Consider the following 23,273-nt stretch of genomic DNA (forward strand, 5'->3'; position numbering starts at 1 on the left):
GAATCTGCTAGGGCTGCCATAACAAAATACCATAGACTGGGTGGATTAAACAACAGAAATTTGTTTTCTCACAGTTCTGAAGTCTGGGAGTACAAGATCAAGATGCCAGCAGGGTTAGTTTCTGGGGAGACCTGTCTCCTTGGCTTGTAGACAACCACCTCACTGCGTCCTCACGTGGCCTTTCTTCTGTGCACACACTGGGAGACAGAGCTCTGCTCTCTTTTCCTCTTCTTATAAGGACACCAGTCCTGTAGGGTTTGGGCTCCACCCTTATGACCTCATTTAACCTTAATTACCTCCTTAAAGGCCCTGTCTCCAAATACAGTCATATTGGGGGTTAGGGCTTCAACATATGAATTGGGGGGCAGGGAGGACACAATTCAGTCCATAAAAGAACCGGTGAAGAAGAACCAGAGAATCAGAGACAACTCTCAAAGAATTTTATTATAAAGAGACGAGAATGGGACAGTAATTCAGCGTGGATATGGGCTTAAGAGAGAATTTTGTTTTTAAGCTGGGTGGTATTGCTGTGCATTGGCATGCTAGCGGGGGTGACCCCATAGAGAAGAGCTGATGATGGAGGAGAGAGCAAGGTGATTGCTGGAGTGCTGTTCTTGAGGAAGTGAGAGGGGATGGGACTGACTGCATAGGGAGGAAGGCAAGTCAGTTAATGGATGTGGGAGCATGGAAGTTGGGGACAGGTGGCTTTATAGGCAAGGGGAGTGAGGGAGTGCCTTTGAAGGGCCATCAGGAAGAGTCGGCCACAATTACCTTCCACTTCTTATCTCTTAAGGAGCCTTTTGGGAAAGTCTGTTAAACCATGGATTTACAGATTCTCAACCCCACGTTTTGCCTGGGGCCATGGTGAATAATACAAATCCTCTTCATCCCTTTCAAACCTGAAATCAACCCTGGTGCATAATATCTTACCCGTGGTCTGTTGGTTGTTGCCAAATCAAACCCCTGGAGGCCGTGAAGTTGAAGGTTTTTCATGGAAATGTCATGTTTAAAACAGTGTGTTCAAAGCTTCCTGTTCTCCCTGAGGATTTAAGGTTTTGATTTGGGGATGCAGAGCCCTCAGCTTGTTAGATTATGCCTGTCAGGAGAAGAAGACGGTGGACACCTGTAAGTCAATTACTGCCAAACGTCAGCGGCCCTGCTTTCCATTCCCTGACTGGAATCAAATGTCCTATGTCAAGAAGCAAACAGGACATTAAAATGACAGAAAATATTTCTTGAACATCACCTATGTGCCAGGCACAGTGCTAAGTGCTTTGCACATATTACCTCGTTTAATCTTCACAACAGCCCATCAAGGGGGCACATAATTGCCCCCATTTTATGAAGAAACTAGGGAACTAGTACAAAACGATGGTAAGCAATGGAGCTGGGGCTCAAAACCAGGTCTGCTTGACTCTAAAATTCTTGGGATGTTTTGTTTTTCTATTTAAATGTAATCAGAGATACAAATGTGCATCATTTTTTTTAACATCTTTATTGGAGTATAATTGCTTTACAATGTTGTGTTAGTTTGTGCTGTATAACAAGGTGAATCAGCTATACGTATACATATATCCCCATATCCCCTCCCTCTTGCGTCTCCCTCCCACCCTCCCTATCCCACCCCTCTAGGTTGTCACAAAGCACCCGAGCTGCTCTCCCTGTGCTATGCGGCTGCTTCCCACTAGCTATCTATTTTACATTTGGTAGTGTATATATGTCCATGCCACTCTCTCACTTCGTCCCAGCTTACCCTTCCCCCTCCCCGTGTCCTCAAGTCCATTCTCTACATCTGCGTCTTTATTCCTGTCCTGCTCCTAGGTTCTTCAGAACCAACAAATATGCATCATTTAAAAGTAAAAAGTCCAGAAAAGCGCATGATGAAAAACAGGTTTCCCACACCAATCCTGATTTTCTCATTCCCCCCAAAACCCACTGCACTGGACCTTTTTAAGGTGCTCAAAAGAGGATGAGTTCAAATCAATTAGGAAAGTTCACTCGTGTTATGGACAGAAACTAAAGAAATATAATACAATTCTTAGAGGAGATGGCATATATAGAAGTCGATACCAAAAAACATTTTTTTTAAAGAGGGAGCTGTTACCAGTATTATCCATTTTAGAAATTTCTTTAAAAATAAAAATCCAGTGTTTGAGGTCTTATACCAGGTACAGCCATCAGAGTCTTCAAGGATTATTAGCACCATTACATTACATACAAAATTGTGTGCATTTGTTATGTGCTCATATATGAATTTCCCTGGGGAGAGAATCCTTGGTTTTTGTCAAATTCTTGAAGGAGCCTGTGTCCCTCAAGTAGTTAAGCACCATGGCTTTACCCCCAGAACTTAGGTGTTCCAGTAGATTGGAAGAGAAAGAAGGATCTTGGTCTGTATTTTAATGGGAATAAGAAATGGACCTGGACCCATGAGAAGTGGACCCCAGTGCATGAACACAGGTCCTCTCTGGCCCTGGTCATTGTAGCCACCTAGGAGTTGAGCAGTCCTTGCCTTAGAAGGCCGGGCAAGATTCCTCTTCTCTCAGTGAGCTTAGACTGGGACCCTCAGGCCTAGAGTTTATTTCCCTTTGACCACCAGGCTTCCCAGAAACTACTGCTTTTCTTCCATGTTACCAAAACGTTGTCAGATCACACTAAAGAAACGGGCTTCCTCCTCCTTGTCCCTCCATGACTCGAGGAACCAGCCAGCCTGGGATGGGCTACAATTTTAGCCCCGTGGCACCTCATGCCTCCGTTGTCCCTGCTAAGGTTCCCAAGCTAATTATCTCTCCTGTCTCTCTCCAGTTTTTATTTGACCAAGAATTAGACTTGGAAACTTCTACCAGCCTTTTCTGAATCTCTGCTCTCTTTTAACTCAGGAGCCAGAGAGGATTATAAAATTAAATCTTTAAAACCTCCTATGAAGCAGTCTGGCCACTGAGATCCATCAACTCACCCATCTCAGGCCTCCCTGCATCTGACCGGGTCCTACAGAGCAGTGGTTCTCAGCCATGACAGTTATTTGTCACTGTCGCACTTCATTGTCCCACTTCACATGTTCTGCAGTGATTCTCTAAGGGGACCGGGGACGTATCTGAATCTTCAGTGAAGGAGAGAATCATTGAGATAGAGACCAGCTTGGTAATTTGAGTCTGGATGCTGGATACACTAGAAGTAAACTCTGCTCAATTCTGAAGAACAGCTACTCAGATGAAGACAGCTGAGTCCCAGGCCTCCGGCTCAGCACCATGGCTTTGGTATCTTCTCAAGATCTGTCAGAATCCAGATGCCCGCAAGGGAGGCAGAACCCCGTAGCAGAGCTCACATTTCTGCAGACTCTTAGGGGTGGGGTACATCCAGAGCTAGCCCAGCCTTCAGTGCCTGGACAGACAGACCAGTGGGCACTCACCACTGAGGGGCTTGGGTCCTTGGCCAGGGTTGGAGGTATGGCTGGAGCAGCTGCTGGCTGGAAAGGGGGAGTTCCTGGAATAAAATACCTGATAATGAAGTCAGACTGCGTCCAGGGGAAGCCTGAGCAGGAGCTGAGCTACATGCTGACCTTTTCCTGAATAAATCCTGAATGCAATAGTGGAGGAGGATATTATGAAAATGAAAAACAATTGTATTAGCTGTTCCAGGAAGAAATTCACGGGCTTGATGGAATACAAAAGCTAATCGGTTGGCTATTTTTTAAAATAAGTCTGGAGCTTAGAATGGAATATCCCTAATAATTTGATTATTTTGCCATTCAAGAAGGTACACAATGCACAATGCCTGCGTCTTCTGACCGTGTCATTACCAGGGCAGCCCGAGGGGCTCCGTCTGTTCTGTCAGCTTAGTGGGTTGGTCTGTGGGAGCGTATCCAGCTCTGCAGAGTGGTGTGTCCTCAAGGCAGGGTGGATTTGGTGGATATGGTCTAGGGTTGGGGTGGGGATTGGGGGGTAAGTAGGATTTGAACAGGGAGCTAGAGAAAGAGGAGGGGTGAGATCTGCAAGGAGGGACCTCCGCTTTGCCTTCCCTTGGCTCCTGAATGACTATCCTGGTGGTCATTCTGTGCTCCCCCTACTAGCTTTCTAGACGGGCTCTGATGCCCAGAAAAGCAGGTGGCCGTTTGTGGTACTTCTGTTCTTGCTCCTGGCGGTGCCTCCTGTGATTGTGTTTTCTGGGCATTCATGCGAGTGCTTTTCAGCTTGCCCCCTCTTCCTTCTCCTCCAGTTTATCACAGTTCAGTGAAGAGAACATGATGGACCCCTACAACCTCGCCATCTGCTTCGGGCCCTCGCTGATGTCAGTGCCTGAGGGCCATGACCAGGTGTCCTGCCAAGCCCACGTGAATGAGCTGATCAAAACCATCATCATCCAGCACGAGAACATCTTCCCAAACCCTAGGGAGCTGGAGGGCCCCATCTACAGCAGAGGAGGGAGCACGGAGGATTACTGGTAGGGGGCTCAGGGTTGGAGGAGGGGAAATGTCACCAACACGCACTGGCGTGGGGGCCAGATGGCCAAGCGAGACCGAGGGAAACACCCAGATCCTCCCACCTCCCACTCCAAGGCACTTCAAGCTGCCAGGATCGGGGGTTGCTGTAGGCAGGGCCCCACCTCGACCCAAACTACTAAGTGCCACTTCAGGCTGCCTCCTTTTTTTACGAGTTCTGAGTGATGAGAGACCATTCTGAAAGATAATGACAGCAATAACAGGAACATTAATGATCTCCAGGAAAGGAAATTTGATCAGGTTGTACGCAGAACTGCCGTTCATCAGGCAGCAGTGTCTCTCAGGCTCCTGCTCGGAGCTGGCTATTGTGAGAAGAACAGTCCTGCGTCCCAGGGAATTTCTGTCTTATTGGGAAGATTTCAGATATGAAGCGTAATTTCCTGACTGTGAGTTTATACAATGATAATTTAATAATGATCTCAGGCATTTGTGACGAGAAAGCGGGGTAAGGTCCATTTTCGGCAGGTTAGGCCCAGTGCCCCACTGAAGCAGGTTCGTCATGACTTCACCTGGAAATAGAGATATAAAAGGAATCCCTAGGGCACATCTTTACTAGACCCTTCCGTTAGACAAATAACAGATTTCCATTTTACAGATTAAGTCATTGCAATCTAGAGAGGCCAGGGACAATCTTTGAGGCCACCCCAGTGGTGGGGATCCCAGCCCTGACCCCTTGACTGTCAGTGCAGGGTACCACCCACTGCCCCACACTGCCCCCATCGTGCCACTTACAGGGTCATTTTCCCAGTAAACGCAAAGACAACTGCCTCTCTCTTTTACTCCCTAACATCCCTTACCTCTTCCTCCTCCTCCCTTTCCCTTCTTCCCCTAAACAGTGTTTCAGCCTGGGCTGAAAGCATAAGCCAGCCCAAATCGGATTCCATCTGAATTCAACATCTGGAACCAATTCAGCCAGCCCCATTGCTATGGACTGAGGTAGGGGAGGACAGGGGAGGTTGCTTACTTAATGAGAGGCCAGTCAGTCCGTGCTTCTCCCTAATCCCCACAGAAGGAGCCTCCAGCCCAAGGAGTGAGGAAAGTGCTATTCATGTGTCTGTGAACATAAAAATACCACTGACACTGCTGAGTTCGGTCTTCTCTGCTGTCCTGTAGATCCCGGCATCTGAGGCTGAGCTGGAGAAATCTAGGCTCACCAGCTCAGAGAGAAAGCTTCGGTCACTGACAGATGGCTGGTGGGGACTAGGGATGTTGTTCAGGTCTCAGCCTACTGGCTGATGGGCTCCAGGGAGCTGTCCTTGTGCATGTGACTTGGAGAGTTGGTTTCCCTTGCATGAGTGTTGAAAAGCTGTGGAATAGTGTTCCCGATTCCTGCCTCACCTCCCTTCTCACATATCAAACCGCTGCAGGCTCTGGACCCATTCCAGGACACAGAGCCCCCGTCACGGCCCGGTGCAGCAGGGCCCTGGTAGGGCTCACCGGGCACAGATGGGAGGGCACCTTCCTCTCAGTTCTGTCCAAGGTCTTCTCCCAGCACAACACCACCAGCCCCCGGCCCCATTGGTTGTGCATCTGCCATTTATTAGCAGCCTCTGGGAAAACCACAAGATTAGTCAGGGCCTGTTACTACCACAGACTGGGTGAGAGGCCAGAAGCACCCCAGGATCAAGAGTAAATGACCTTGGGTAGGAGGGGCCATCTGACTGCTGGGTTCATAGCCACTCAGAAGGCTCCCAGCCTCTCCATCAGAAGAGAGAGAAGTGCCAGCGAAGTGAGCTAAGATGGATGAAGGAGGGGAGGGAGGGGTGGCAAAGGGGGAGTCAGAGCCCAAGTATTCTGGAGATGGGCCAGGAGACCAGAACAGCCAGGAAGAGGGAGCACCAGGCCGCTTGGCCTCCCCGCAGCCCCACTGCGCCACGTTTACCAGCCCTGAAACTGGAACCCAGTTTTCCAGGACTGCCTGCGGTGTAGCATGCTGGGCTGCTTCTGAGACCACAGGTGTTAGTGAGGCTGGGGTGTGCATGTGGAATGAGAGAAGCATAGCATTTCAGGGCTAGAAGGGACCTTATAAAGCATCAGCTTGTCTTTACCTTAGAGCCGTGGTTTTCAAAGTGGGGTCCCTGGACCAACGGCACCTGCCTCACATGGGCTGATTAGGAATGCAAGTGTCCCGACTCCACCCAGACCTAGTGAATCAGAAACTCTGGGAGTGGGTGAGGCAGTCTCTTTTTAACAAGCAATCCAGGGCTCTGTGAAATTTGGGAGCTGCCGCCTTAGTGGACGGCCACAGAAATGAACTCAGAGGTCTGGGGAAAAGTGAGCCTTTGCCCTGCACACCCCTGGGGTCCCAAGGGTTTCCAGAATGTCACCAAACTCATTCAGAGGGTTTTTAGGCCCAGAAAACAGTGAGAAAGTGTGCCCACATTTTCTGATAAAGAGGAATCCCTGTTGATGTTCTCCCATAATGTTCTCTGGGGTCTGGAGAGCCTCCTTGGAACTCTTGCTTCACATCGGGTGAGTTCTAAATTAGTCCCCTGGTTTTTGAGGAACTTTCTAGGAGTGAAGGACCCGTCCGCTGAGGAGGGAGAGGCTGTAGGCTCAAAGGTAGAAACTGAAGCCAGGATGTGGGGTTGAGGGGTGATGGTGCTTCCATAGAACTGCCTGGAAAGTCTCACTTGTTACTACCTACCACCAGAGGAAGAAACTTTAGAAATGAACAGGGTTTTTCTCTACTTTTCAGGAAGTCAGAACTTCCTGGTGCCTCCTCCCCATGCACTCTGAAGTCCAAGAGATCAGGAGTAGAAATGACTTTCCTAATAACTTCCCTGCTCATTCTCGATTCTCCACCCTGGGTAATTTTAGGCTCCATGAATTCTGTCAAGAACTTGACCCAGCTCTCATCCGCTGCCCTCTTGCAGTGTCCAGCCCACAGCAGACTTTCTTCCCCTGCTTGTGTTTCCCACTCATTTCTATGACTCACCTCCTACTTTCTCACCAGTACTAAACCACAAAGCAGCCAGAGGCATCAAGCAAAATGAGAAAGAAGGAAAGAAAGCACTGCTTTTTAATCACTCCCTCTTATTTCATTGAATCCTCACACAACTCTGTGAGATATATAGACCATTATCCTCGATTTATAGATTAGGTAGCTGAGGCTGAAAGAGATTAAGTAATTGCCCAGGGTCACACAGCTCCCGAGTGTCAGAGCTGGTTTTCAGATCCAGTTGTATCCGATGCTAAAGCCCAGTGTTTCCCTTCCCCCTTGCTCCCTCCAGGAATTAATTCACCTAGAGAAATAGCCCTTGAGGAGCTAAGTTGTTCCGTATTTTTGAAAAGATTTATAAGTTCAAATGGGGTTCCCCTTGTGTCAAGATGTTGTAAGTCCCATGTAGTCTCGAGTAGTTTTTGTAGCAGGAGCTAGCCTAGAGAATCCCGAGAGCCTTACATTTCATTATAAGCATCTGTCTGGAGTGTGTGAGCAGGATCTAGAGAGCCTAGGATAGATCCCATGTCCAAGGAAGCTGTGTGAAAGAGAAGACAAGAATTTTGTAAGCAAATGCTGAGGTCCCAGTTACTCTTGGTTCTGTTGCAGTGACAGCCCTCACGGAGAGACTACCTCGGCTGAAGACTCAACCCAGGATGTGGCCGCAGAGCACCACACAAGTGATGACGGTACGAGGCCCCACTTGGAGTCAGTGGGACTGTGGGGTGGTGAAGCAGAAAGGAGAGATTACGTATCCTGTGCTCCTGATGACCCTTCCTGCCCAGCAGTGCCCTCAAGACGAGCAGGGAGCGCTCCTGCCTCCCAGCTTCACTCCTTCCCTTTCTTGGAGAGACAGCCCACCTTCTCAAACAGAGTGGTCTCTGTATTAAACCAGAGGTGAAGAGCTAGACCTCAGCCCTTCACCCTTCTCGCCCCACCTCACTGCCCCTCGTCCACCTCCCAGCTCTTTGTCTCGTCTGGCTGTCTCACCAGCATACTGTCAGTCCCTTGTCATGGCCCAGACTCCTGCCAGGTAGCTGAAGACCAAAGTGAAGGAGAGCTCATTTGAAAAACAGAGAGCCCAGGGAATAGTGAAGCTGGGTGCCAAGAACCCGGCAGAAGCAAGCCAGAGGGGGATGGGAATCAGGACGCAGAAACCACATGCTCTCACGCCTGCCGACTGGAAAAATTGACCCTTTCCAAAGCACAGACATGCGCTGCGCAGCCTGGCGGGTGTGCGTCAAGAGCTGGAATGCGCAGCTGTCGTCCGTGGGCCTTGGCGGTGCCCATGATTTATTAGGGTCTGTCCAGCCAGCACATTCCCCCTCCTGCCAACAGTTCTACACCTCCATTTCTGGATCGCTTGGGCTCTGGAAGTCTCAGCAGCTGACAAGGGGCCTCAGAATTTTCTGGGCACAAGAACAAAATGGCACAGACTGCAGTGTTCCCTGCTCCCTGCCTTGCTATGAATTCTGCAATCCTAGGCCAGCTTTTAAAGGAGAAAAAAAAATTAGGATTGCTGCTTTGGCTCTTGAGGTCAGATGGATCAATATGATAATTTACCACACAATGGGAAGGGATTTGGTGAACCAAGGAAATTCGTATTTGATTAGAGCCTACGTGTGCCCAGCACTGCTAGAGGCTTTATATGTCTTATATCTTAATCCCTAGTGAAATTGATAGAGCTGCTATTTAATAGTTAAGAAAACTGAGGCCAGAGAGGTCGAGTGACAAACCCGCAGCTGTATGGAACTGACATTGGGATATTTAGACAGGCCCCCTGTAGTGAAGTCCCCAGCCCTGCCCATTCAGGAGCAGACCCCTCTGCCCCGGCTCTCTAGGCATAGTCTTGTTTGTAAGTAGCCTTTCTCTCCACTACTCAGAACATCTGATTTTAGCCCCGGGTTCCTGATCTGTGGGTGCCTTCTTTTTGCTCTCTGACCTCTACCTGCCGCCCAGAACAGATAATGACAACGATGGCAATAATAACAGTGGCTGACACGTATGTAGCACTTACTGTGGGCCCACACAGTTCTGAGCACTTTTACAAATTGTTATGTGTTGACTCCTCACACCAACTTCCTGAAAAGGGCACTATTATTATCCTCATTTTATAGATGAGGAAACGGAAGCTCACACAAAAGTAAAAATACATTGCCTTTGCACACCCCTTTTAATTTTTCAAATCACTTACATGTGCATTTTTCCATGTATTGACCACAAAATATATTTCCATATTTTGCTGCTTGGAAAGTTGATTGGGCAAGTTATTTTCTCTTTATAGAGACTAAAAGCTCATGTTCTAGTAGGGAGAGTGGATAATGTAAATAAATTATTCAAAGTACAATATGTTAAGTGTTCTAAATTAATGGAGTTATTTTATAGTCAGAAAGGAAGTAATGCTTACAAGTACAGTATGGCATAAAGAGCTATGGAAACACCAAGGACGTTACTAGAGGAAGCAGGTGATGTTTGAGTTGTGATTCAATGTGTTTCATCAGGCAGGTGACAGAGAGAGGGATTCCGGGTGGAGGGAACAGCATGAGCAAAGGCAAGGAAGGGCATACAAGTGCTTTCAGGGGTTTGCACAGTCTGCACGGGAGTCACCTGCTTTATAGATCATCTGTGACTTATTTTCACACTAGGTTATCTTCCCACCACTGTAAATTCAGTGAACTGGACTCTTCCACCCAGTTTCCTGAGTCTGTGAGTCCCAACAACACGTGTTTCCTTCTTTTCCACCCCTCTCAGAGTGTGAGCCCATCGAGGCCATTGCCAAGTTTGACTACGTGGGCCGGACAGCCCGAGAGCTGTCCTTCAAGAAGGGGGCATCCCTGCTGCTCTACCAGCGGGCTTCCGACGACTGGTGGGAAGGCCGGCACAATGGCATCGACGGACTCATCCCCCATCAGTACATCGTGGTCCAAGACACGTACGTTAGGCCCCCTGCACCTTTAGGGGTCCCTGGCCGCACTGTGGGAGTGACACTTTATTTCTGGAGCCCAGGAGGATGAGGAAGACCAACCCCTAGGGGGCGCCGACACAGTCCTGAAGTGTCATGGTTCCTTTGAAGGGCCCCCAGACTCAGAGACTGAGTGGAGAATTATTTTTTCATCTCTCCACTCTCTACTCCCCCGCCAATCACATCTCCACCACCCTCCCCCACCCCCAGTCATTTTAGAAACTTGCCAGCCAGCGCTCATCCACATTTATACCTGATGAGTGATAATGAGGGGTTATTATTTGACCACTTATATTTTCTTTCTGGAAAGATCAGGTTGGGAAAACATTTTGATTTCTCTGTCTTTTTTTTTAAACAACCTGATGGCACTTTTCCACTTGCAAATGAAAATGTTGAGTTCATTTTCTAGTAGAAATCTAGCTTAAGCAGCCTTGTGGAAATAACCCAGTTCATTTAACCCAGATGAGGTTGACTTGGAGAAAGACAGGGGAGAGGAGGGGAAAGGATATCGGGGAACAAAGGGAACATGGACTGATTCCAGAGAGACTTCATCACACGGGCTGTAGGTTGGTTCCTGCTCTTTGAAGCAATGTCTTTGGATCAGGAAGGCTTTTCCCCGTGGCCCCTCAAATCTGCCTCCCTGCCCCATTGCCCTGCCTCTGACCCCGACTCCCTCCCCTTGGATACGATGCTGTCAGTGTTTTTAGTCCTTCCCTTAATATTATTTTTTAAAGGTTGATATCCTGAATGAGTCTGCACCCTCCCAGCCTCTCCCCGGCTCGTTCTGCGGGGAAATCCTCCCTCTGTTGATAACATCGCATACCTGGTGGCCATCTGTGCGTGGACAGGACCCTCCCAAATTTAGCATTATGACTTCACTCCAGGACCGAGAGAAGATGAATTGTGGGGGAGAAGGGGCTTTCTTTGTCATCAGTAGCCAGAGGGGCCGGGAGAGCCGTGGAGAGACCTGGGACCGGCTTGGACGCTCTAAGCGGGGCTAGATGCGCTACGACAGAGTGTGGCGGTATCCTGCCTCAACGCCGGCATCTCCAGAGCCACGGCAGAGCTGACTGCCCTTGCCCAGCCGTGCTCGGGACCTGAGCACATAAACAGCCACCTGGACCTCCTGCGGGAGGTGGCCCCGGCACAGCTGCCCCGGGAAAGCAGCGAGGGGTAGAAGGCAGACACCTCGAATCCAGGAGTCCCCTAGCCCAGCTTTCAGAGGATCTGAGGACCCCGCAGAACTCAGCAGGATTATTTATTTTTATTTAAATGACCCTCCAAAGGCTCGTAGCTTTCCTTGCCTCCGCTCCCAGAGCCCAGCCAGGCGTCGCTGCTGCCTCAGAACCATTGCGGGGTCGCGTGTGTGTCGGGGGGGCCATCTTGCCGATTTAACACTGCTTTTTGTGTTGTTGTTGTTTTCCCCTCCTCCCTGCCTGCCTGCCCCTTCTCCCCCAGCGAGGACGGTGTCGTGGAGAGGTCCAGCCCCAAGTCTGAGATTGAGGTCATTTCTGAGCCACCTGAAGAAAAGGTGACAGCCAGAGCGGGGGCCAGCTGTCCCAGTGGGGGTCATGTAGCCGATATTTATCTTGCAAACATCAACAAGTAAGCTCTGCTTTTCATTTTCTGCTCCCCTGAATGACTTGCGACACCCCGCCTCACCCTCTGGCCTAACCGCCCTCTCCATCCCTGTGCTGCATCCCCCCACTTCCCGGCCCGACAGCTTGCATGTGCTCGTGGCTGCTCCAAGGTGGACAGGGCCAAGGAAACATCCACAGGCCTCGTCAGCAGGCCCAGGTCTCCGGCTAGCGGCCGTCACGCTAAGGACGGGTGTGCCCCTCTGTCCACGCAGCGTATGTCCGCTCAGACCTTCCTGGCCATCTGACTGCTGAAACTTTGGCCAAAGCTGTAGTCACTTCACGCAACTTGGTTTTGTACTGTTTCTCAGAGGTGCCTTCTCTTTTCCAATTCTGACTCAAATAATAATCTTTGATGTCTTCCTTGGCCCTTGTCTGTCCAAAGATCCGAAGTCTCGTGCATCTTCTACCAGGTTCACGTCACCCCAGATGGTTTATCTAGATATCACGTGTCTGTTTCTCCCTCATCCTGCATTCGCTCCCCTGGAGGAAAGGAGACCACTACCCCCACCAGCCCCCCCAAGGAAAGCTTTGTCCTGAGCTCTTTCGTCACTGTCTAACCCCCCAGCTCCCTTTTCTCTTGCCCTTTCACACCAGTAGAAATAATTTGCCATTTTTTTTCCCTATTGCTTTGGCCCTGTGTATTATCCTTCCCTGTTAGTCCCTTTGCAGATTCCCACTTCTGTCCAGCAGGCTCGTAACTGTGCCCCCCAGCTTTCACAGTGGCTGTTAGCAACATCCTGGGGTTTTAACTCCACCCACACCCGATCTGGCCGTCTAGAGGGATTCCACGCCTGTGTGCTGCTGCCTCCCCTAGAGACATTCAGGTTATTGGAGAACTAATCTCATCTCAAGGGGCCAGACACCAAGCCCCAAAGCCTACAGACCTCTTTCCGCCAGACCCTGAAACTTGGCCCAGTGCCAGCAGGATGACAAGCCCCAGGGCGCTCCCGATGAATATGGATTGGAGATGATGTACAGTTTTTATTCCCCTCTGGCTTTGGAGGAATGAAATGATTTGCACATTGAAAACCTGTTAACCGTAGCCTCTGGACACTGAAACTGGAAGGAGAATAAAAGATGCTTGTTGTTTTTAAACTGCACCAGGTCGCCCAGATCTCTTGGCTTTTTTCCAACCAGAGGGTAGCAGGGGGAGTGGTTGGGGCACATGTTTCTTTTCCATCTCTTTCACCCTCTACTTAGTAAAGTAGCTGATTCAGCTCACTTGGTCAGTGTAGTTACAATTTCAGTCAGATGGTAAGAAACATCAAGGATTTAATTTATTTCCCTCCAGCATAGTGCCCTGTTGGGGGGGCCCGCTAGTACAAAGTTAACTGTGGGCTAATGACATTTTCTTCATTATTTACAAGTCTACGTTAATTATAAGCCTATAATCATAAGGTTGTAAGCCTGTAATTAACCCAGAAACCAAGGCGAGGTTGGTGGAGAGAGAGTTAGCTAATTAGTCGGGTACATATTTTTAAGCCATCATATATTTGTTGCCATTTGTACAAAGGAATTGTAGACAGTAATACCTTGAATAGTCAAAAGAGGAACATCTGGTAGAAAGTCAAGGCGGTTCCCGTGAACTCCTTGGCTGGTGGTATCAGGATGGGGTCTTGGAGGACATGGTCTGCCCAGACGCCAGCTGGTCCGTGGGTGAGCAGCCGCCCCCCGGGATGTCTTGCCCTTAGGACTGCTCGGCCTTCGAGCCACACCTCCTGCCCCACACAGCTCTCCTCCCGAGCTCCTTCTCTCTCCTGAGTACCCTGGGTGTCTCTCACCCCTGGACCTTCACATCTGCTGTCTCCTCACCTGGTCGACTCCTCTCCCTTCAAGACTCAGTCCGAAGATTTCTTTTTAGGAAAGCCTTTCTGACACCCCTGAATTCCTCAGGGCTGAGTTAGGTGCCCTTATTCTGTATTCCCGAGGCAGTCTCAGGACACAAGCTGCGCTTGGATCTCCCACCAGGCTGAGCTCCTTGAAACCAGGAACTCTGTCTTCCTCCCTCTATATCCCTGGGGCCGGGCCCACACCAGCCACTCCATAAATCTGCCTCCTTAGCAGTTTGGGCCTTGTAAGTCAGCCCTCCTCACAAGAAGGAAAAAGGAAATCAGCAAGGAGTTATTAGGATGCAGCCTCTCAGTTCAATTCCACACGTTTACTGAGCGCCTCCTGTTGTGCCAGGTACGCGTGCCGCTTCTTCAGGGACGAATAAGGTGATCCCTGGCCTCAGAGCTCACAGTCGGGCAAGGTGAATACCACAGAGACAAGTCACTAAAAAGTGGTTCCATAGATGCACTGAAGGAACAGAAGGGGAAGTGATCAAGTCTGCCTGCCCATGGGGGAGGGAGGGCAGGGAAGAATTTGCAGAGGAAGAAAAGTCATTTCAACTGGACCTTATAAGACTCTGCGAACATCCTTTATCCACTGGAGGGTGGCTGACCCCCAAGGCTAAAGCTGCTGAGCAGGCAGCCTCACGGAGTGGCTACTGTGTGCCAAATCCCGAACCGGGCCCCGGGCATGTATGATGAGGAAGACCTCCGCAGTGGCCCTGCCCCAAGGACCAGCTCCTTATCTTCAGGTCCTACCCCTTCCCTTCTTCCGTCCCCAACTCCCACCTCAGCCTCAGTGGCCCTTAGTAGATTCAAGTTCAGAGCTGCCCAGCTGCCATCCCAAACCAGAAGTGTCATTGCCTCTTAGATTAGGTCCTATAGTATCTGATTCCAAGAGATAATGAAATTATTCAGCAGTGGGCAACACCCATATGAATAAGATTCTGCCATACCATTTCATCTGAGAGCTTTAGTGGTCTGAAACAGATCGGCTCAGAGCCAGGGTTCAGCCCAGTGCTGGGTGACTTAGGGTCACGTAGATGTATTTCCACCCTAGAAAATGCACAAACGTGGCCCAAACTCTGCAGCATTGCAGCCTCTTGAAAAATATTCTGTTCCATGTCTGCAGAATAAGCAACAATAGCCTCTTGCCAAAGCCCAAAATAATTAGTCTTGTCAGTGGACTAAGAAACATGCTAAAATTTGGAAAAGTCAACTCTCCTCTTACCAGCAACTCCCTACCTCCTTGGTGATGGTGAGACTTTTTCTCCTACCTGGGGTCTGGGGCCTGCTTTCTGTTCAGAGCAGGTAACGGAGGGTACCTTTTCATGAATCTGTCTCCCATTAGAAACTTTTGGTTAATCAGACATTTTTCCTAACAGCACCTTACATCTTGAGAACTCAAAGCCCACGACCACCAAGTAAGTATCTATTTCTCCTTTGCCCAGGTCGGGGGTGGCAGGGAGACAAAGACATGGAGAAAGCAAGGGAAGTTGACATAGGAGAGGACATGCTCTGTGTCCTCTCCTTCCAGAAATCCCTGGGTGCCAACATCTGCCCCTCTCTCACTAATCCTAGCTTCCTCGGAGCCAGGGCTCCCTGATCACACCGCCCTTTCTGTTTGTCATTGAAGGCAAAGGAAGCGGCCAGAATCTGGGAGCATCCGCAAAACATTTCGGAGCGACGGCCATGGGCTGAGCAGTTCCCTGACTGATTCCGCCTCCCCAGGGGTGGGGGCAAGCTGCCGCCCATCTTCCCAGCCCATCCTGAGCCAGAGTCTCCCCAAGGAAGGGCCAGATAAGTGTTCCATCAGTGGGCATGGGAGCCTCAACTCCATCAGCCGCCACTCATCCCTGAAGAACCGGCTGGACAGTCCACAGATCCGGAAGACGGTGACAGCAGGCAGGTCAAAAAGCTTCAATAACCACCGGCCCATGGACCCTGAGGTCATTGCACAGGTAACTGGGGGCTCTTGGACAAATAGCTACCACAAGCCTACACTTGTCACTGCTGCTTAGTGCAGCCCGTGCTCATTATGACGGCACTTGAAAGAGAACGGTGCTTTGTACATTATACACTGAGTTCAGGGACTGTTAGACAACTAGACCCGACAAGATGGCTTTCCAAGAAATTTGTCGATCCCTCTCTCCCCAAAAAGAACTTGAAGACAAAATAAAAGAAGGCAGGCTTCTTACTCATATATGGGCTATTTGCAAGCCCGTTGTAATTTTTAAAGCCAGTAGTTACAGATTGAGTGTTTCTGATAGAATCCATTCAGCCCAAGTTTTGAGTCTTGAGACCCTGGTAGATTTCAGTGAAGCTGCCCGAGTGGTGAGGCTCAGAGGTAGTTCTGGCCGCATTTTCATATCAATGTGCCATCCCCATCATCCCTGAGGCTAATCTCTGGTCCCTAGTGATAGATCAATGATCAATCAACAATCTGCTCCTGGTCTTGAAGGCCCCAAATTACTCTGCCACTGGGCACTCCGGTACCAGAAAGGTTTCCAGCCCAAGCCTCCAGAGGCAGTGGAGATGAGCTCCCTTGCTACAGGGTCTTGCTTCCATGTATACATCACACTGACGAGTCTCTGTTTTCCATGAAATATTAGAGATCCAACCCCACCTCTAAAAATACGACTCTCGGGGCCACTCCAAGCAGTTCACTCAGACGTCTCTCCCAACTCTATAATTTTCATTAGACCAGGTAGGAACTAAGGACTCATCGTTGCCCTTTTATGTCTCAACTGAGTTGAGATTCTCCTCACCCCAACTTCCAGGGTAGAGGCTGGTGTGGCCTCTGTTGGCTTAATCGCGGTGCTCTGCTTAGGGATGGTGTACCTGGCAAGCACAGTATTAAGCTACGGGCCTGAGATGTCTTGCTTTGCTAGCCTTCTGTTTCTGTGCCTCTCCTTAAGCTCTTGGCTGCAATCTGCCTTGCACCGCGGGAATCCTCCCAGCTCCCTCTTTGGCCAGGTGTTAGGAACGTCAGAATAGCTACATAACTGGGACAGACTCTGGCTGCAGAGCGGGACTGAGGAGGGAGATGGAGTTCTTTCTGCACAATTTTAAGGTTTGAGAACAACAGAGGGATGAGTGAAATTGAACCACTGTCAGCAGAAAGCATGGATTACCCTGTAGGGCAAAGAAGCCTTAACCAGGGGCCTTTGCTTGAAACATGCAGTCTTTCCATGTGAGTTTAATCCCAAGGGAGGAGTCCTGCGGTGGTCTGGGGGTGCTAGGCACAGTGTGTGGAGAGGTGGGGAGGGATCTGGGAGGTCTCCCTGGGAGGCAGCTGGCTGCATACAGAGGGTCTTTGGTTCTGCCTTGAGCTCCTGAGCTAGGACTGCTGTCTCCTAAGATCTGGAGTATTCCACTGTGAAACTCAAAGGAGATTCACCTATGTGGACTCTGGCTCCCCCTCCTGGTCACTCCTTGGTCCCCTCTCATGGTGACGGGTGGAAGGCAATGGCTTCATCAAGATGAACGCTGTGGAGGGGGTGGAGCGGGGGCAGGGGTGGGGGGGTGTCCTGATGGATCCTCAGGGCCAGGGCTCTTGAACCTTCCCTCAGTCCTTGAGGAGGAAGGACTAACCCTCTTAACCTTTGGCCTTTAAAGCCCAAGATAACAAAGATCATACTTCATCTGTACCACTTTTTTTAAAAATTGTTTATTATGTACAGTTTCAAACAAAAGTAGAATATGAATCCCAAGAACTCATGACCAGACTCCTGGCCACTCTTAGTTCATCCACCTTTCCTGTCCCTGCTGGATTACATGTCATCTCATCCATAGATACATCTGTGCATGTGTCTAAAACCTGAGGGCTCTATTTAAAAAGCATCTCAACCACTCTGTCTAAAGGGGAAAAAAAAACCCTCATGAGAATGAAAGTCCTTTTGCCCCCCTTTCCTCCCATTCTGAACATCCATATGTTCGAAGATTTTGGCCAAATAAAATCATCTGGACATCTCCTTACAGTTGGTTTCTCCATGATTTGGCCCAAGTTGTTGAAATAGGACCCTGGGGGCTTCTCCCTACGTGAGCCTCACTCTCTCCTTTCTCCTGTCCGCAGGATATTGAGGCGACCATGAACTCTGCCCTGAACGAGCTGCGGGAGCTAGAACGGCAGAGCAGCGTCAAGCACACCCCGGACGTGGTTCTGGACACCTTGGAGCCCCTCAAGACCTCCCCCGTGGTGGCCCCCACATCGGAGCCCTCCAGCCCCCTGCACACTCAGCTCCTCAAGGACCCCGAGCCCACCTTCCAGCGTAGCGCCAGCACTGCTGGGGACATCGCCTGCGCCTTCCGGCCCGTCAAGTCTGTCAAGATGGCGGCCCCAGTCAAGCCGCCAGCCACACGGCCCAAGCCCACTGTCTTCCCCAAAACAAATGCCACTAGCCCCGGTGTCAACTCCTCTGCCTCCCCACAGCCCACTGACAAGTCTTGTACTGTCTGAGGGATGTAATTTAATTGGTCTAGACAAGGGGACTGGAGGGACTGACTGTTATTAAAATCTTCCTATTTAACTAGCTTGGGGACTTCAGTTGAAAATTAGGTTCTAAGTTGTTCTTGCAGGAATTAGCCTTCCCATCACCCAAAACCTTGAGAATGAAGCCCTCGTTATCGCCCAGCCCTCCCCCACCCTTCCCGCTACCCTCTGCTTCCCCCAGTTGTCGTAATCCAGCCAGCTACAGTACATACTGTTCTTAGGTTAGCCAGAGATAGGTTTTTTCCATTATCAGGTCACTGTGAAATCTGGCAAGGCAAGTCACAGGGCCGTGGGCTGAAGTCTCAGTCCCCTCAGACACAGGGGATGCCTAACCAGATGGTTGGCTGCTGACGGCCAGCTCTCAGTGGCATCTTGTTTTGGGTACTGAATATAGAGAATCATATACAGTTCATTCTCTGTTTTACACACACACACACACACACACAAGTTTTTCTAGTCTCTGGCATGTGTAGCCTCTCCTGGTCCTAGATAGACCGGTCTCTTTGTAAGCTATTGTGGCAGTTCACACAGGAGCCACCAGGGGTCTCTGTTTCCGTTACAAATCTCAACTCTGTCTGGGCCAGAGAACCTAGCCTTTGAAATCTCTCCACCGTGTGAAATTTAGCAGGATGGGACTCAATCCTGTAAACTGTTTGGGGTTGGGGGCTTTCTCTCTGTCTTCTTTCTATTGGTGTGAATTGATCATTGGTGTTTGCTTTTGCTCTCCTCCATTCTCTAGAACTACAACCCAATCTTCTTACAGAACTTCTAAAGTTTTTCTGAATGTATAGACGTTTCTCGGGTTCCTATCTTTGTCTCTGATGGACCATTTTCCATTTAAGACATTTTCCTGTATAAGACAGTTTTATAGTTGGTTGCTTTTAGGGTAAAGAGGCTTAAGACAGTTTTATTGTGTTTTTGGCAGGTTTGGAAAAGGTAAGAAATGGGTCCTTCCTCCCACTTTTTTGGGTACTTAAGACATAAAATTCATTATCCTATTAAAAATTAAATTCAGCTTTGCTAGTCCTAAAATTGTTCCCAAATGAAAATGTATTCTAAGTTTATCCCCTAGTTGGGTTATTCTACAAGGCCTCTCTTCAGGGACCAGCGGGGGCTTAGGGAGCCCTAGTTAGATTAAAGAGAGACATTGCTCCTTAAAACTGGTCTTCATTTATCCAGACAAGGACAACTAAGAGAACTCTTCGCCCCACAGGCTTTAAGGTCTTTCCAAGGCCCGAATCTAAGAAAATCAAAAATTGGATGCTGAATATTTTGGCCTTCCTTTGGCTGTTTTTCTGGTTCACCTCCGAAAAGCAAAAATAATACCCTTGTCTGCTTTAATTTGCTTTCCAAATCTGGTGCCCATGGTCCCAGCTCCCCTAACATCATGCTATCCCAGGAGGACCAGGGCTGGGGACAGTCAAACCCCAGGCTCATGAGTCTCAGACAACTACTTGAGTTAAAGCTGAAACTCATTCCTCTTCTCTGTTTTCTGGTTAAAGCTGTGCTTTTTGCCTTATTTTCCACAGTTTAGGAGAGATAACGGGTTGCCATTCAGATAGGAAAATCTGAATTTTCTTATCTTTGACCCAGAAAATCCTCTTCAGACCAACATTTTGAAGTTGGTAGTTGGCTCTATGGAAAGCGGTAGGATTTTCCTCCTTTTGTGTGAAGGAAAAGAGAAGCTTTGCAGGAAGTTGTTAGTTAGGAAAGTAACCTGCAACACCAGGAAAACCATACCAAGAGCCAGGAGAGAGAGATGAAGAACTCCTTCAGTGCGTGTGTCAACCTGTGAGAGGCAACCCACAGTCCTCCGCATTCTTGGCTTTTGTTGCTCTGTTTAGTGGCCTGTCCTTGTCTGTCACCTGGACTTACACAGGTCCTGAGCCAATAGGGGCCTTTCATACCCAAGGATCTGCTCCCTTGCTGGAAATGAAACCCTACCCTTCACTTGACATTCCTTTTGATCCAACTGGTCAAAATTGGTGCCCATACCTGCCCTTTTCCTCTTTTTCCGGCACATCCTTCTCTAAGAAAGGAAAGGCAAAGCTCCTTAATGACAACACCTTGGGCCTGTTCTGTTGCTCCTGCCTTGTTTCTCTTTCAGCCCAGTACATGACTTGCATTCACCATCCCCTCGGTCAGTGTCCATCTGCTGATTTGCATCATGAACTGGACAGTGTGTGAGAGGTCACCTGCTACCCCCGCTCTGGGAGCCGAGTTGTCTTCCCCTCTCTGGTGCTCCTGACACCTGTGAGATGGTCCTGTCCAGAGGACTAGGAACCCTAGGAGGAGAGTCCTTCTCGGCAGAGCTCATTGCAATCAACTGGAATCGAGGTTGCACACTGTGATTTTTACACCGAAAAGCCAAATGGAGCTGGCCACCCAGGGCCTAGGGAGACCAGTCTTCCTCAGATATGCTTCCTAAACCAGCATGATGCTTCGAAGAACCCCAATCTGCCCCTGGAGCCATGGATCCTTTTCCCGGTGTGGACTCTGATGGTCAGTCTTTGGGAAGCAGAGGTGGGGCGGGGCTACCAGCATCCCAATTTGGAAAAGAGGAGTTTGCAGCCAGCAGCCTGTAAACTGGAAACACTGGTCTCAGCCAACCTCCTCAGGGTGCCCTGGTTTCTCCCCAAAGAGATGAGGAGAGATGATGCCAGCAACAGGATGAACAGACCACTGGAAGGGCTGGTGTATATGTACTTCACGTTCAGAAGAGAAGTTAGGTCTTCCAGGGAATTGCAATGTTGTGGCGTCTGACTTGTATGTCACGTTTGTGTAAAATGGTATATTCTTTAAAATAGTGTTGATAACTGGAATATTGTATGTATGCTTGGAGATGCTTTGTGTGAACCTAAGACTGTCACTCAACAGATGTTGGATTGGGGAAAATCCAAAGCACAACTTCGAAATAAAATACGTTTTTAGGTTTCGATGCTGCAGTTTATATCCCTTCTCCACTCCCTGAAATCTCCAATCCAGGAGTCCCGCTTCCCAGGAGGGATTTTGATTCGTCTGTGGTTACGGAGCCCTGCCTGGCAACAGAAGGAGAGTTGGGGTGACCTCAGGAGCCAACCATCTTCTCCCTCCCCCAGCAAGACACAGCAGAGGTGCATTTAGAATGTGGATTTTTTTTCCCCCCAGCATTTTCACTTAGCCCATGTGTGGAACCTAAGAGATTGTGTAGCAAGTCTTCCCGCTCACCATTGGGCAGTCTGTTGCCATGAGAACCATTTCCTCCCCAGAATCCACCTCCCCTGTTTTCAGTGAGGACTGTTCTCATTTCTGTCACTAGTCAGATTTCCCCATTTGCAGGAGTGGAGCCTGTGCAGTTGCTTGGAAGCTTTGTCAGCCACAACTGAGGGTGACTGAAGGTTTTATTTCTTCCACAACCAAAGCCCTGGGTCGTTCTGCCCTTGGCAGCCCCCTGCCTCTGGAAGCAGAGCTTACCCGTGTGTTTGTGCTGTGGGTGTTGAGTACAGGGGTGGGGTGGGAGCATACTGAGAATGTTTTCTCTCCCTTAGATTTTGATTCTAGCAGATCATATATTCGAGGGTGAAGTTATTCAAAGGTGATCGTTTGAAATGCATCCTGGAGCCCCTAGGGCCCACACTTAGGTTTCATGGGCTTATTCTAATACCAGAGTCCCCTGGGGTGGATCAAATCTCTCATACCCAATGTTCAGTGGTAATACAAGGAATCCTACCCCAGACACGTTACATCCTCTCCTTAGGTTTGCCATTGCCATCTGTTATTTGTATATTTTTTATTCCACTTTCTCATGCCCTTCTATAATGTGTCATCTTTTCTCCCTCCCTCACTTTATGGTAGAGCTCCAGCTTGATCTTCTCTCGCTGGTCCCTTGGTCTTAGCTAAGTCAAAGCTGAGGCTTTTCTGCCACCCTGTGCGGTGGAACGTAGGTGACGAGCTGTGAGATGGAGCTAGTGCTTAAGCTGTGAGCAGAGGACCCCAGATCCTTTTCAGAGAGTCCTAAGGCAAAGGCGGGCTATCCTTTTGGGGTACTCTTAACTCATCTCATATATTCTGATGGGAGCTTGATGGAAACCAGTGACAATGAACACAGTCAAAACAGACCCATTCAATCCAGATAGAAACCAAAAAAGGAGACCAGGTGGGTCTGAATTTAGGAAACGGTCTTTATGATGATCTAACCTAAATGTTTTTATCCATAGGCATATGAAGCTTCCTTTTACTCAGGAGTTAGAAACCCTGGCATATTACATATGCCAAAGACTCATTCGTTAGTCAGTTAAGCCTGACCGTGTGCCAAACACTGTCATATAGTATTGAACAGAGGAACAGATAATGGAGCTTTCTGGTTTCAGGGAGAACAGATGAATAAGCAAAATAAGTGTTACTCTAAAAATGAAACGATATAATAAGATAGTGAGTGCCTGTGGGAAGAAGTAGTACAGTTAGTCAAGAATTCTGCTTGGCCTGGTAAAGTTGAGATGACTATTAGACATCCAAGTGGAAATATCAAGTAAAGTCTTGGATATATGAATATGGAGTTTTAGGGACAAATTTAGGAGCTATTGCATTATAGATGTATTCAAACCATGAGATACCCAGGAAGAATATACAAATGGAAAAAAAGAGAAGGTCCCAATAATTCGAAATCTAGAGGAGAAGAAGCCAACAAAGAGGGCAGATGGAGCGAGTGACAGAAGTAGGTGTCTGGGAGAGTCACAGAAACCCGGAGAAGGAAATGTTTCAACAACGAGGATCGGCTGGCAGATGCCCGTGGGGTAAGATGAGGCCAGTGAAGAAAGGTCACCCTTGTCAATAGCACTTGCCGCACAGGGGAAATGAGCTGATTGGAGTGAGTTGGGCAGCACGTGGGTAGGGGGAGTCGAACTCCTGGCAGCTCATTCAAAGGCTTTGCTTTGA

General features: G+C 49.0%; 1 protein-coding gene across 1 annotated transcript in view; it reads left to right on the forward strand.

Moving 5' to 3' along the window:
* The window catches only part of SRGAP2 (SLIT-ROBO Rho GTPase activating protein 2), a 240,937-nt gene extending 219,645 nt beyond the window's left edge, over positions 1 to 21,292 (forward strand). Inside the window, 7 exon segments of the mRNA XM_036848932.1 lie at positions 4,213 to 4,437; positions 8,046 to 8,125; positions 10,188 to 10,368; positions 11,857 to 12,003; positions 15,253 to 15,291; positions 15,504 to 15,828; positions 17,943 to 21,292. Coding sequence (XP_036704827.1) covers positions 4,213 to 4,437; positions 8,046 to 8,125; positions 10,188 to 10,368; positions 11,857 to 12,003; positions 15,253 to 15,291; positions 15,504 to 15,828; positions 17,943 to 18,326 — 1,381 coding nt within the window. The 3' untranslated portion in view covers positions 18,327 to 21,292.
* Positions 21,293 to 23,273: the final 1,981 nt, after the last annotated feature.

This window comes from Balaenoptera musculus, chromosome 1 (genome assembly GCF_009873245.2).
Source record: "Balaenoptera musculus isolate JJ_BM4_2016_0621 chromosome 1, mBalMus1.pri.v3, whole genome shotgun sequence".
Taxonomy (NCBI): Eukaryota; Metazoa; Chordata; class Mammalia; order Artiodactyla; family Balaenopteridae; genus Balaenoptera; species Balaenoptera musculus.